The following is a 15829-nucleotide window of genomic DNA, read 5'->3' on the forward strand; positions in this document are numbered from 1 at the left end:
GTGGTTGATGTAAGGTCCTGGTTACGATCTGTTCCATTGCTAGCCCTTGTGGTCTTTATTTATTACATTTAATGTTAATTTGTTTCTATATATTCAAGAAATGATTAGCCAAAGCCCAGGTTACCCTCCTAGAATATTGAATTGCAAATCTCAGGAAACCCTGTGGTGGATGGTAAACTTTGATTTCTGTATGGGTCATGATTATTCAATTTGTGTGGACACAAGTTGATGGTGCATTGTTCAGGACACAATTTCATATTAATTATTTGTAAATGGCAAGAATTTATGCTCCATATTAATTTGTACTCTACCATGCAGCTTCTGAGATCTGTTGAATACATTAATAAAGATTGTGCAACTGCTTTTGGATTGTTTACATTTTATTTTAATGCAGCATTCATTTTAAGGCCAGATGAGTCAAACTATCGATGGATAAAATCCCATACAGAGCTCTGAAAGTGTGTGCACAGTTACATTGAGAGGGGGCCACATTTTTGGAGCCTAATTTTCCCTGCCTCATGCTCAAATGTTCAAATGTATCTAGCCACAGTCCTTTGTAGATCTGGCCAGAATTCATAGATCTTTACATGACCAATCTGGACAAGTGGAATGTCAGTAGGCTTGCATACGTTTTGGAGATTCAACCATATTGCTTACACCCTTCCAATAATTTTTCACAAATAAGCAAGGAGTCGGCAGCGGCCTGTTTCTAATTGGTCACCACTCGCCCCCTGGAGTTTTGTGGACTTTTAGCTCATCCCACCGGTTCCAAAGTTGTGTCCTTTTCCTTAATTTTCCCTTCACCCTTCCCTCAGCTCGCCTCACCCCCTCACCCCTTCGACAGAGCGAGACTGAGCTCAGCCCCTTCGGCTGGAGGCTCGGGTTTATCTGGAATCTAAGTGAATGCCATTCAGGAGCCGCACGCTGTAAGGTGAAGGAGCGGTCCGTTGTTTATACTGGGGGAGCCATCGATAAGGATAGGGAACGGGGTTTAAATTTTTCCGTGTATAATCCGATTTGAGGGGCGAGCGGGAGCTATGGCTATGTTCTCAGCTCTTGGTGTGCTTTTGCTATGCCAGCTTTTGACATCATCTTCAGCACAGGTAAGCGGTAGCTTTAATGCGTTTCTCATTCCTTTCTTTAAAATGCTGTCTACATTCTGTCAGTGGTCTTAAAACTGCGGTTTGATGAAGGTGGGTGGACGAAATAATTGTAACTCCACATCCATTGCAGTAGCCTACTTGTAGGCTAAGAAACTTGAGATTGTATCATTGTCATTGAGATGCGTTTGATGGATATATTTTTTCCGTTTAAGTTTTGATGTAGAAAAGTGAGCAACTACATGTGGTATCCCTGACAAATCTTGCCTTGTTTCATCAGGTAGCCTACAGGTAAATTGGTTTTGCACAGTGCTGTTTGTAAAACAAGGCCTACCACTACAGTGCAATTTAGCTGTAACTGAATTAGCTTTCTAAACTACTATTTATGTTGGCCTAAATGCCAGGCTGTTGACACTTCTATATTTTTGTATTCGTCTACTTTTAAGGATTTTTGAAGTCGTGGAGTTCAGTTTCCTGAAGCTGAGGAATGTAGAGCCTGGTGATCAGTCGCCAGCGCACAATGACACCTTTGTTCATTCAGATCATGCAGCCGATGGAAACACTGAAACTTATTAGCAATGTCCCTTATATAATGATTTCTATTTGGCCAATATTTTGTGAATTTTGATTGTAGGATGTTTGTGTCCTGGCCATGCCTCCCATCCGTTTGTGCGTAAACCTTTTTACCATCTACCCACTTTTCATTACCATCTAACCTGCAATCAAATATTATTTCGTTCCATTTCTCATTATTACCCTGGATAGCATAATCCCGTTTAAGAAGACTCCCTTTTTTAAATTATTATTATTATTTATTTTTTACAATATCTGTAGCTTGTCGCCTGGGGATTCAAAAGCAATGCGTAAAGCAATGCGTAAAGCGTTGCCAATTAATATTTTCCCACTTTTAAAGTTGGCGCAATAATAGTTAGGGTAGTTAAAAGCAGTGGACTTGTATCAAACACGATTTTTTCAGACTAAATTGGCCCTGTCAATTTAGCTTTAGTAGAAAGACTTGCCTGAATATGTAGAATATTATTCTGACGTTTTCTTCCTGTTGCAGAGACCTGGCCCACGAGGACCCAATGGGCTGCCAGGAACCCCAGGACCTCCGGGAAAGGATGGCACTGATGTGAGTTGCCCAGAGACTGAAGACATAGTCTGTACCTCATAAGCTTTAGGACTAGGCCTACAGTTTAAAACAGTTTCCAATTACATCCATAATGTATTCATTCATCATGTAAGACTAGCGTGAGTTGTGTTCTTCACACAATGCCCGACAAAAATGTGGTGAATAACTTTGCTCATACAAATTAAATAGGAATATAGACTGAGATAGACATATGAACTGAGATAGACATTTGTTATTTCTGCTGCTGTAAATAAGGACAATAACTGAGATTACACTTCCAATTTGATTTTGAATTTCAACTAATCAACAGGTACATACTGCTGTCTCTGTAAATGTGAACTTTGTAAACTGCCTTCATTGATGCTGATGTATAAGGGAGTTCTTGTCATTTGAGGATGATTGCTCTCAGAATAGGTTTTATAGAGTGGCTCCTCCCATTTAAAGTTTTGGTCCCACCCCACAGGCAGTCATCTTTATATAAATATATATATTGATATTGACATTATAAATACTCAGACATTATAAATACACAGAAAAAAACTCTACTGGTTGAGGTAGGAGATAATAATTGGATTAAGAGGTGGATTAGTATGAGTAATAATTTAAGACACATACCACACATAAGTCTAGGTGCAAATAATAGACATTCAGATTTTCTTTATGTTAACCAAGCAAACGTGGCTGCCTTTCTTTTGCATGTTAATTCAAGTAAATACTTTAATGTGATTATCTTCAAGACTTAACATTTTGGGAGGGAATACTTCCACTGCTTTGATAAAGTAAAGTAAATTCACAACTGCCAGTTATACAGAGGCCTTATTCATACATTTCCCCGGCCCTAGCAGCATCTAAAGTTACCTCCTACTACCCCTCCCTCTCCTCCCTCACAACCCCCTCTCCACACCAACCTGTGGTCTCTCCATATGCCCTGTAGAAGTATTGGGTCCTTTTAGCTCTGTTTGTTTTTGCTAATGCAGGCAGAGGGGAACTGCAGCCTCTTGTGTGCTCAAGCACAGTATGCATCCAGACTCACTGTCTAGATCTGCTACCTCCTCAACTCATACACAACATGGGACTCATTTGTTGTATATATTTTTTAAGCTATTTGAACCATTAAATATCTCTTATAAAAGTATCCTGTTATAAATGACAGAGGTAGACAGTGTGTCTTGAAAATATAGGTAAACACAACCTTTATAGATTTGCACATAATTTGTAATTATGTAAATTAGTCCATATATGATCATGTTGTTTCTGTTTCTTAACAGGGCAAAACTGGCCCTGCTGGACTTCCTGGGAAGACTGTAAGTATGACAACACTGCCATTTAAATGTTATGCCACAACAAGAGGCACTTGAAAGTGTGGCTATTGAGCCAGCCATGTGTTTATAGGGACCTAAAGGGAAAGCAGGTATACCAGGAGGATCTGGGAGCCCAGGCCTGCCAGGCCTTCCAGGGGTGGACGTAAGCAATTGCCACACACACACACACACACACACACTTACATACACAACAATTCTTTCAGTGGGTGTCAGACTCATGCATTCTCCACACTCTTCTGACTTTGGGTGTACATCTCCCTTCAGGGATTGACTGGTCCTGATGGCCCAGCTGGGAAGGATGGTCCTCCAGGGGAGATGGTGAGTACTTCACTCAGAAAGGTTCTGTGTGTAACCCACTTCCCCAGGGCTCCTGGTGGAGTGTTTATAGATATGCCTTGTTGGGTATCACATCTTCCTGAACTGTAACCGTCCTTTTGGTCCCAACAGTAAAACAGTAAAACACTCCCACACACACAGTGAAGTCTGTACACTTACTTATCCAAACCGATTTCAACACATCCTTTTCAACACACAGGCACAGGGGAGGGGTATGTCCCATCCCAATTTGAAATGGATTTGTCCCAATGCCCTCAGTTCTGTGATCGAGGCAGAAAAAGGTTGCACAGATCTTGCAGAAGCAAATGCCGGCTGCAAGCTACGCCTTAAACTGACAATGAAATCAATAAAATCATAGGGTATCAAACAAATGAGCCATAACCATTCCCCCATTGGTAACATTGGTTACCCCATTAGGTTTAGTATATAGAGTCTGTGATGCTCTACAGTGTGATGATCAGTCTCATGACTGAGGATAAAATAACCCACAGTCCTAAATGTGTCTACCTATAGTAACATGATGGGTCAGTGTATCAGGCTGGTATAGACAGGTTCTAACAGACCTCACTCTGGGCCAAGCTGGTACCCAAACCCAGGCCTCTGTTATTCTCTGTCAACCTGGATTTGTCTGAGTCTAACCGCCTCTTTGTAGAAATGTTCTTAATGAGGAATCAGGTGACTGTCAGTCAGATTAATTTAGGTTGCTGCTTCTCTAATCCGGCCCGGAATGTGCCCAGTTTCCCACTGCTCTGGCCTAGACTGTCGGACCCAGGGGGACTGTAAGAAGAACAGTCGTCATCTGAAATAGAGAGAACAGGAAAGAGGCATGAAAGCATTGTGGTGTCTAAAGATGAATCAACTATGAAGGCCTGTATATTCATGCATAAAATCAGAGAATAAAGGGTGGAGGGTCAGAAAAGATCTGATGTTAACTTGAAGACTGATATTGGCTACACTGTCAAAAAAGAGGCAATTATTTGCACTTCAATTAATCCACACATCTAATTAGGACACGCATGATTACCTGACAGCCTTAGTTACCTAGATTAAATGTGTTGTGTTACTTCCTGGGTAACATCCACGTGCCAATAAATTGACAAGCATAACCCCCCTCCCCCCAGCTTGGAAAGAAGGAATGTAGAGTGAACTACGATCTTATTCTCCTAGTGTCAACCAGTGACTTTGGTACTATTAAGTACTAATCTATGTGAAATGTTCCATTTATAGTTATATCTCAACAGAGTTTACAAAACATCCCATGGGAGTGAGTGAGTGAACGAGTTAAGAAATAAGTGTATGTAAGGAAGTGTTTGTGCTCAAATCAAGTTTTTTTGTTTGAACAGGGAGGAATGCCTTAAGGTTGCTGTGACACCACTATGTGACAGCTAAATGTTGATGTATTTTCCCTTCACACCACACAGACACTCCAAATAGAGCTGAGGGATAGGGGGCAAGGGTGAGGCCGTACGAGAGAGTGAAAGAGAGTAAAAAGGGAACCTGAAGCAGGAATTCCTTGGACTCATTCTGTGGTTGATCCCCACTCCAATGGGAAAACAGTCCCAGGTGTTTTTCTTTAAATCATGTCAAGTTCAGTAGACTGCCATGAAGGTACAACCCTTCTGATTGAATTATCAATCGTCGAGTTTGTGACCCCTTCTAATTGTTGTCTGTGGTTATCTGAGAGGTTCTCTGTGTGTGTGTCTCCAGGGGGATGCTGGACCTTCCGGGCCAGGTGGACCTCCTGTAAGTACTCACACACCTCTGTGACATTGGTACACAGGTGTACAGCTACATTGTTACACTGCTGCCCAGTGACACAGTGTCCCTGTTACACAGCTTCACTACCACACAGGCTGTGGCAGAACTCTTTTCTCTGATCTAAACTATTACTAGATTATGTAGGTTTGGAACCACTCAAGGTTTAGAAGCAACCTCTGATTCTTCATGTAACATACACAAACACCAAGTTGCACGAAGAACCTGGAAAAACACCCTCCAGTCAAAAATAATATTGTGTAACAAGTGTAATGGATTAGTCTGTAACATTATTGCGTACAGTCGATTGATTCTCAGATTTCCATGACACAAACCCTTATAAATCAGCTCCAGTACATTCATTATCTGATCAAAATGACCTTGTTCAGTTGATATGTCACCCATGATCTGTTCATGTGACTTAATCTGCCTTCCCCTGTATTCCGTAGGGCAGAGGGAGAACAGGAGCTCCAGTGAGTACAGATTCTCATCTGGGTTTTCACTATGCATGTGTGTAAATGTATGCTCCCACATATACCTACCTGCATGTAGGAAACTATAGTAAATTTGTGTGTGTTTACATTCTTCCTGTTCCTGTTGTTTCCAGGGGCTTCCAGGAGCCAACGGGCTGCAGGGCGGCGTGGGGCCACAGGGGCCTGTGGTGAGTGTCTCCTCTCAATCTCTGAGATGTTATGTTTTGGATTGTAAGGATTCTCTATACAGGGGCAGTATTGGAGTTGAAAAAAATACACATTCAAAACATTTACGAGCACCTAATACAGCATTACCATAAACCCAGTTAATTGGAACAAATGTATGTGGAGTACAGATGCACACTTACTTAGTTCAAAATACTCAACACATTTGCAATCCAGACTGATCATATAGCAGTAGCAGGGCCTCCCCCTGTCACACCCCACTCTCTTATCTCTGAATTGCAGCAATACCTTGTGGGGTGATTGCTTTAGGGCCCACAGGAAGCCAAGCTAAGCTCAGGCAGTTCATTGAAAACAGGGTTTTGCAAATCCCTTCCCTTGTTCACTCTGACCTCATATTCTACAATCATTTCTATTTGTAGCATAAATCATCTACTACCATAGGAAATAATTGAATCAGCCCAGTTAGTTGAGTGGTTGGGGTCCATGAGTGTAAGCTTTCCAGCCTGGAGTCCTGTCTTTGGGTTGAGTAGTCAGGGGAGCCTCCTAAGAGAAACAGGGTTGATTGCAGCCATCCTGATGAAGTCTAATTTCAGACAAGCTTCTCATCAGACTGACTGATGGAGTGGTCTGGGAGGAGGAGACTGCTGTGACTGGGTATGATCAGAGTAGGCCTATGATAGGAGTGGGTGGAGGGATTCCGAACTGGATTCAATTGATGTCCATCACTATGCAATAAAGTCCTTCCTTCTTAAAGTCCATCATTACAGATTAAAACTATAGAGACAATCTAATATTTATACAGTGGGGATTTGATCCCCCCATATTGTGTTGTTTCTTCTGTTTGTTTGTTTGGAAACATCAACCATAGAGTTTTTCTCCCTCTCTCACAGGGCCCTGAGGGTACTTCTGGAGATGCTGGTGCTCCTGGCCTTGATGGACCCCCAGTAAGAAACTTACATCAGTAAAAACATCTCAATCATTCATCAGAACTATACCATTGATTGTGCTGAAAACAATGTAAATGTTTACTGCCACCTACTGGATGTTTTTAGCATGACCACAACATGACTTGGAGCTGCATCACCACAAAGTATTTTTTCTCTCCTTCTCTTTTTCTCTTTTAATCTCTTTCTCTCTCTCTCTCTCTCTCTCTCTCTCTCTCTCTCTCTCTCTCTCTCTCTCTCTCTCTCTCTCTCTCTCTCTCTCTCTCTCTCTCTCTCTCTCTCTCTCTCTCTCTCTCTCTCTCTCTCTGTCTCTCTCTGTCTCTCTCTCTCTTTCTCTCTCTCTCTCTCTCTAAGGGTCTTCCTGGTGCTCTCCCTGATGGCAGTGGAGATCTTTTGGTACAGTTTCTATTCAGTCGACCACATGGGAAATCATGCCTGACAGTACGTGTCAGAATAGACAGTGTTGTACAGATTCAGAGAGTGACCCGATGTGTCCCTGTCCCCACATAGTGTCCTGCCATCTGTCCCCCTGGTCCCTCTGGCCCTCCTGGGATGCCTGGCTTTAAGGTGACTTCCGCTTTTTGGGCTGTTCTTCACTGGTGCTGAATGTCTGATGTCTGTGCTCTTCATAAGAAGCTCATGAAATGTGCTAAATTTCCTCTTCTCTCTCTGTACTCCTTCACTACCTTTCTCTCCTTCTCTTTCTATTCCTTTCTCATTTAGGGTCACACAGGACACAAAGGAGACAAGGGAGAGCTTGGGAAAGATGGAGAAAAGGTGAGAATAGTTGGACTGAAACAGCGTACATTTTGTTATTGTTATTGCGTCTTGTGTCTGACTGTGTCCTGTCCTCTCTCATAGGGTGATTCTGGGCCCCCTGGTCCTCCTGGGATCCCCGGCACTGTGGGGCTGCAGGTGAGTCACACACAAAGTAGATCTGCACCAAACACAATGCATCTGACCTGTTTCCCGTAGATGCTGTTAGCATTGTCTCATATGCCTTAGCCCCTCTTTGGATTGAGATACAGATCAGATGTTCTGAGTACTGATGGTGGGTGTGGGTTGTGGTCATGCTGATTGCGGTGTGAACATCATCTGGTGCTGTTTCCCAGGGTCCACGTGGGCTGAGGGGACTCCAGGGTCCGATGGGGCCAGTGGGAGACAGGGTGAGTACCAGCATACACCCCACACACCTTAGCTCTCTGTCACACCCCAGCTCTCCGACACGATAAGCAGCATTTAACTCACCAGACTTCCCTTGTAACTGTGTGGGAATTCCGTTTACTGTTCAGTAAAGCTTAGTCCCTGTTTATTTCTCTCTCTCTCTGTCTCTGATCCTCTTTTTAGGGTTTACCTGGTTTCCGGGGCAAGCCTGGCATTACAGGTGTTATTGGAAAGACAGTGAGTCTCTCTTTGTTTGTTAAATATTTGTGTTATTAGTGTTACCCATCCCTGTTCAGATCTTCAGGATACTGTGTCTCTATGCTTGTACATAAGAGGCCATTGGTCCCATCAATAAATAGCTGTGTGTGTCTTATCTGATGATTCCAGGGTGATGCTGGAGAGAATGGACCACAGGGTTTTAATGGACCGAAGGGAGACATTGTGAGTAAATAATAAAGAGGGTTAGGGCGATTTTAAGTATTGTCATGTCATGATTCAATGATGAAACATGACGATGACACATACACTCGCACAAAATTTTCTGTCAATCTACACACATCCCCCAAGTAATGGGGCCAATTTACTGTAATTTCTTTTAACAGGGCAAAATTGGTCCAAAAGGAGGTCCTGGTGGATCAGGACCCAAAGGGGAGCCTGTAAGTGCTGGCTATCCAATACAAACTGAAATGAAAAACAGAAACAGACATATCTGTCATCAGATGAATGAGCTTCAGGGCGTTTGTGTCCTTCTCAGGGTATTCCTGGCAGAGATGGGAAGGATGGCACCCAAGGATTAGATGGAGAGAAGGTTTGTGTCCCTTATCAGGCTACTCTCTTCTTCTGTGTGTGAACGAATTTGGCATTGCATGTGACAGTGACCATTTTGCTCTCTGTTGCCAGGGTGATGCTGGTAGGGGTGGTGTGCCTGGCGAAAAAGGACCCAATGGGCTTCCTGTGAGTACCCTCAAGTTGCTCAGGCTCTGCGTGTCCTCCTGTCAAAGAGCCCTGTGTGGAGCCTGACAGGATCTGTGTGTGTCCCACTGTGTAGAGTGAGCCAGCCCCTATTGTCCTGTTAAGCCCCAATCAGAACAGTCATTGAATTAAAAATTCATGTTACTGTGAATTTTTGAGTTCATGTTTGTGTTCCATTGTTTCAGGGTCTGCAAGGAAGGGCTGGCTCTAAGGGATCTAAAGGAGGAGTTGTGAGTATGACAAGCACACACCACCAAGGAGACATGAAATAGTGGTGACCCGATCAACCATACAGACAGTCAAAACATCTCACCAACAATCCCTATCTCTTCTGCTTCTTTCTCATTCCTCAGGGAGATCCAGGAGAAATGGGAGAAGCAGGACCATCTGGAGAGCCAGGTATTCCTGTATGTATCTGATGGGCTTCTGGGGAACTTTGGGCTCTGGGCTATACTGGGTGTTGGCAAACTAAACATGGTGGTTGTTTTTGTGGTTGCTGTCCTGTACGTGAGCTCCTCTCACCAGTATGCATCATCCTGTGACTCCTCCCACAGGGCGACATTGGTATCCCTGGAGAAAGGGGTATGGCAGGACCCAGAGGAGTGGTTGTAAGTAGCCATGGTTACAGTACATCACTATACCCATTGCAACATAGCCTGAATCAGAAAATGCCATTTGTGTGTGCCATTTGTACATTTGTGTGTACCATTCATACCTCTATCAAATCTTTAGAAACATTATCTTTAAGTACTCAAACATCCCTCGCTATACATAGCTGATCCAAACTGCACCATCCATCGGACTGGATGATTTTAGCACATTATCTATTCATGAGTTCTTCTTTCTGTCATTATACAAGACTGGGAAGAAACGGGGACACTGAAGCACAAATAGAATCCTTTCAACTACTGACTAGTTGAAAGGATTTAAAACTAGTTTTAAATGTTGTGTTTTTCTAACCTATCTGTCCAGCAATTATTTGAAGCTGCTCTTCTACTGACAATTCCAAGTTTGACAAATCACGAATATACAAATGACTTAATAGTAAAATGTTTGGCCTTTATAATTGCTATGTTTTTTTTACAACTTTGGAGTTGAGTATTGAGAGAGACAGTAGAACATTATCAACACAATAGAATTACGATGAATGAAGATAGTTGCATAGCAACGTACAGTATAAATATATCCGTACGCCCACAGCAGCATCTCTGGATTCGCCTTCGGTACTACTGAATGCTATACACATTACACTGTTGTAGACTTACCCCAGAAGATTTACATAATTACATTTATATAAGTGTCACCTGAGTGTAGAGGGTGTAATTTGTAGAGAACTGGAAGGGATAAAAGAAAAAAGGATTGCTGCTGCTCTAGTAACCTGCAAAGGTGGAGTCAGTGGTAAAGGGAGGTATGCATAAAGGAGGGATTGAGGAGAGAGGAGCATATTGAGAAGGGACAGGTGGGTCTTTGTGTGCAGTTCCACATTAAATCCTCCAGATATGTAAGGATTCAGCAGAAGTTCTGAAGCCAGGTGACATTTCCTATCCCCTGCTGTACATACATCCCCTCTCTTAGCATTCCTGGGATAAAAATCCCACACAACCATATTAGGACTTACTTTTCATACAAACCCCATACAATCTCCAAAAGAGGTTTTAATGATGTGTTGTTTCAACTGGTCGCTTGAAAGGTTTGCATTAAACAATATTTTTTATATAAAATGATGTGAATCTGTCATTGTAATGTGTTTCCTGTTTGAAGCCTCGGATGTACTTTGTCTTGTGTTAACACAATGTCCCATTTCTAGGGTGGCATTGGACCAGTGGGCAACATTGGGGGCCAGGGTGTTAAAGGCTACCAGGTCAGTACCCTACTGTGAAATGTAAGCTGATTTAAGTGTAAATATAAATACTGAATAACACAGTGAAATAATTGTTGTGGGATTTTGGATACTTGTTTATCTTTCATGCAACTGGTTGAATAAATTACAAATACTAATCTATTGTAATCTCATAATGAACTATAGAGTGATGCTGCTGTCTATGTCATGTGCAACAGGGGGTGAAGGGGGCGCTCGGGGACCCTGGCCTTCCAGGACCAACGGGGATCCGAGGAGGATTTGGTGAAAGGGTGAGTCGGAGATGTGACATCTGGCAGGACCAAGGAGCACTACGGAGTCTCCTTCAGTGTTTACTCAATACTTGGGAATGCAAACCCAGGAATGTTCGCTATCTGGTTCAATGCCAGATCATCCCTAATCAATGTCAATGCAGTGCACACCTTGTGGAAATAAACATGGCCTTCGATTTGAAATATGTTAGCCAGATAAGACCTTTGACCAACTGACCCAAAACTGGATTAAGTGAATATGTCAATAAAAATACAACACACACACCCAACACACACACTTGCAAATAAATAGAGATGAAGTAGCTTATGTAGCCACACCCATCTCGGAATGTCATGTGTAATATGTTCATGACCAGGTCAGAGTACTCTACACACCCCAACTTTAGTGTTCAGACTGTGCCTTGGAGTGAAAACAAAGCTGCCCCCTGTTCAGGGCCGGGGGGGTAGAACAAAGCATGCCTTTATCCAGCTCCCAGATCCCCCTACTCGTACCTTCCACACCTCCTTCTACTCCAACCATCTTGCCATCTAAGGCCACTGCGACTGTGCCTTATAACTGCTGGCTCTCATTTATTTAACAGTTGCCCCCCTTCTCTATTTCTCTACCTCTCTTGCTTTCATTCTCTCTCAGGGACCAGTTGGTGCATCAGGGCCTAAGGGAGACATGGTAAGGACTTTAGAAGCACAGTTGACTACATCTCATTTGGTACAAGCAAATGAAGATATCACTTATCAGTTCAAATAAGCAGCATTTAATTCCGATCCTGTTTCCTGTTTAGGGCGTGGGAGGAAGTGATGGTCTCCCAGGAGAGAACGGAGAACCTGTAAGTTTATTCCTACTTCAGCGTGCCCTATTTTTGCCCACCCTGTTTATGTATAGCAAAAAAAGTGTAAGTGGGGGTAACTGCACAAAACTCAATAAGTTGTATGGTTGATTTTGTTGTTAACCTTTCAATACTATTTAGAAGTGTCATCTTTTGGTTTATAATAATAACTGTTCCAATATTTTCAGGGTCCATTTGGTCCAGTTGGCCAAAAGGGAGAGGTGAGTTATAAAAAAAAAAAAAGGAATTCCATCCTTTGATAAGACTGCAGCACACACAACCCACTGAAGACTCTATGCCACATTCCTAGTTCAATAGGATTAATTAGGATGAGGGATAGGTGCTTTAGCTTCATGAGCAGGCAGAGAGTGGACACACTGAGAAGCAGGACAGTTCATATCAATACAGGCACAGCATGAATGTGGCTCACTACCTTCATTGATGCTAATGCTCTTGCATTGTTGTTTCACTCATCACCTTAATTATCAAGAAAACACCACATGTCTTCTCCCACTCGCATCCTCTGGGGACTAAACTGCTCCAAAGAGAATGTGTGAACGAAAAGAGAGAACACTCTTTTTTTTGCTGAAGATTACATTTACATTTAGCAGACACTCTTATCCAGAGCACCTTACAGTAAGTACAAGGACATTCCCCCCGAGGCAAGTAGGGTGAAGTGCCTTGCCCATGGACACAACATCATTCGCACGACCGGGAATTGAACCGGCAACCTTCTGATTAATAGCCCGATTCCCTAACCAATTCCCTAACCGCTCAGCCATCTGATCCCCTATATATGAGTTTATAGCAATTTTCAATGGTAGCTGTTGTTTGATTGTGTTTGTTTATTCATAGGGGGGAAAGACTGGTGAGCTGGGACCCAAGGGTGTAGTGGGGCCTCAAGGAGAACTCGGGGCCAGAGGGGCCCCAGGAAAACCAGGACTTATGGGCTTCCAGGGTGAACAAGGTCTACCTGGCATTGCAGGGAAAAATGGTGTTCCTGTGAGTAGTCTTAGTGCTCTGATCTCCTCCTACTGAGCATAACTGAATCACACTACTAAGAATGCCATGCATGTCTATGTGTTGTGCATTCTCTTCCCAGGGTAAACTTGCAAGTGAACAGCACATCAGAGAATTGTGTGGCTCAATGATTGATGGTGAGGATATTTACAATTCCCTTCAATATATTATACTTGGATGGATAAATTACCATTGTGGTATCCAACTTCCTATGTAACTCAATAGATATTGATACGGATCTTCTCCTATCCTTTATTTCTTAGATCAGATTGCACAGTTGGCTGCCAACTTGAGGAGGCCCCTGTCCCCAGGAGGGGTTGGTCGTCCTGGGCCTGCCGGACGCGCTGGGAAACCAGGTGGTTCAGGATCTATTGGACACCCTGGCTCTCGAGGTCCTCCAGGATACAGAGGGCTGCCTGGAGACCTTGGAGATCCTGGTCCCAGAGGTTAGAGAAGTTAACTCACATCTTTAGCTGAGACCTGTCCCCAGGTCTTGTCAATCTCCCACATCAATTCACTGTGGCTGGCCCAATGTTCTACTCTCTCTGTCCCAAAGGTGATGTTGGTGAACAGGGAGACAAGGGACCCATTGGAAAGGCTGTTGACGGGCCTGTTGGAGACCAAGGACACCAAGGTATGCATTGTGTACTGTATGCTGTTAAAGAAATCTTTTTAAAAGCATCTCTGCTTTATTGTGACAATGATGGTTGCATAAGTAGGAAACGTAGGGAAGAGTGAAAACTGCAGCAAAGGGCCCAGACAGTATGCTGTTGACTCTGTAGGAAAGCTGTTATTAGAAGGACAAGGTGAACCTGAGTAAAAAAAAAGCTGGATGCTATATGTCAGAATGAAACATGACTTTTTCTGCACGCAGGTCTGCCAGGAGTGCATGGAATCGTCAAGGATGGGCGTGATGGATCCCCTGGAGATCCAGGTGAGCCAGGAGAGTCTGGCCGGACAGGTAGGACCGGACACCAGGGGTCTCCTGGAATCTGTGACACTTCAGCCTGTCAAGGTGCCTCAGTTGCTGGAAAAACCTCCAACCCCAAGAACCATTAAACAATACTACCCCTCACCCTGAAACCACCAACCCCAGGGAAGGGGGAAGAGGAGGAGGAGAAGAAGAGGAAAGAAACATCACATTTCCACGTTAATGTGTCAAACGGGACAGGAACTGTAACAACAATGTGATTGTAAATGAAACGAAGAGAACACCCCACGAGTGTTAAAGAACAGCATCAGCAGTTTGGGAAATCATAGATGAAATGAAAGACTGCAAATCTAAAGTCCATCAATAAATCAAGTGGACAAAAAGAATGATATAAGAAGAACACCTGTCACGCCAAATACATTCAGAAATGAATAACGTAAAAAATGACTGAAAACAACTTTACTAGAAAAGTGCTTGTAGGCCATACTTTCTGTAATTCATTTATGTAAAAAGCATGTACATTTTGATTCAACTTCCACCATCTTAGTTAACATACCTATAGTATATTACTTTCCAAGCCTGACAACAGTGATTGTCTTTGCAGTGACTGTTCATGTTTCAAGGTCCTTTCTGCTTAGACCACAGGTGACCCCACAAGACAAGCTTACTTATGTAAAATATGAAGATATGGGGCCAGAAAGCAAAAGCTGAGCCTATATGTAAAGAAGCTGTGTGTACTGTAACAGGCAATGAAAAAAAGATCTACGCCCAGATATTGTGTATTTTGATGCAGTCACAGTATTTTACAGGTCTTGCAAATGTTGTTTTTTTTGTAAAGTTTTGCTCCATCTAAATGTACTTTTTAACTTCTTGATTACATGTTTGATGACCAAGATCTCCCTTTTACACAAGTTTTGAAATAAAAAACATGAAAGCGGTGTGGATGCATCAGAAATTATAATTGTAGAATAACAATATAACAGTATCAATTTGTGGGCTTTTAATTTTTTATTTTGCAATGATCACATCCACTATGTACCGGTGCTGTAACTATTAAATATACATGACTTTAAATACTATTTATTATTTGTGGGTGACTGTTGTATGTACAGTAAGATGCTACAGCACCATGTTGTAAGAAATAACAAATAAAGCCACTTTTCAGTAAAACATCACTCTTTTCTACACATGAAGTTAATAAACATAATTTTTATGCAATAAAATAACAAACTCTAACCAAAGACAAGAATTTCAGTCACGTTTATTTTACAAATAGAATGTTGGGAACAAGTTTAAACAGAAAACTAAACTTACAATAGAACCATGTTACCACCTTTGAAAAAGTTTCTTTTATATAAAATTTAAGAGAAGCATATTTCAAATAACAGAGAACAATATGCATTCATCTAATTACTTTTAATGTGGATTACTGCTGCCACACGCAAGCAACTAACCTACACTTATTATTTACCAATAATGTAATTTAAACATTACAATCACACATGTCAAAGATGGACATGACAAATATAACAGAATTACA

At 42.4% G+C, this 15829-nt stretch overlaps 1 protein-coding gene across 1 annotated transcript; it reads left to right on the top strand.

Annotated features, from left to right (window-relative positions):
* The first annotated feature begins 587 nt into the window (after positions 1-587).
* col9a3 (collagen, type IX, alpha 3) lies at positions 588-15522 on the top strand. The gene is made up of 35 exons (XM_067239034.1): positions 588-615; positions 816-926; positions 1080-1103; positions 1381-1391; positions 2164-2232; positions 3501-3536; positions 3625-3696; positions 3819-3872; positions 5598-5633; positions 6095-6118; positions 6253-6306; positions 7195-7248; positions 7603-7644; positions 7759-7815; positions 7972-8025; positions 8110-8163; positions 8361-8414; positions 8596-8649; positions 8800-8853; positions 9015-9068; positions 9167-9220; positions 9313-9366; positions 9570-9614; positions 9738-9791; positions 9939-9992; positions 11192-11245; positions 11443-11514; positions 12146-12181; positions 12294-12338; positions 12527-12559; positions 13194-13340; positions 13441-13495; positions 13622-13804; positions 13915-13992; positions 14233-15522. The coding sequence occupies exons 1-35, from the start codon at positions 588-590 to the stop codon at positions 14415-14417; spliced, it is 2145 nt and encodes a 714-aa protein (XP_067095135.1). The 3' UTR covers positions 14418-15522.
* Positions 15523-15829: the final 307 nt, after the last annotated feature.

Source organism: Osmerus mordax, chromosome 7 (assembly GCF_038355195.1).
Source record: "Osmerus mordax isolate fOsmMor3 chromosome 7, fOsmMor3.pri, whole genome shotgun sequence".
NCBI lineage: Eukaryota > Metazoa > Chordata > Actinopteri > Osmeriformes > Osmeridae > Osmerus > Osmerus mordax.

Bases quoted from the DNA above. Each gene is read 5' to 3' on its own strand.
- col9a3 (XM_067239034.1), top strand. From the start codon at position 588: ATGACCAATCTGGACAAGTGGAATGTCA. The intron at 7,816-7,971 runs GTGACTTCCGCT...TTTCTCATTTAG, and splicing joins CTGGGATGCCTGGCTTTAAG to GGTCACACAGGACACAAAGG. The intron at 12,560-13,193 runs GTGAGTTATAAA...GTTTATTCATAG, and splicing joins CAGTTGGCCAAAAGGGAGAG to GGGGGAAAGACTGGTGAGCT.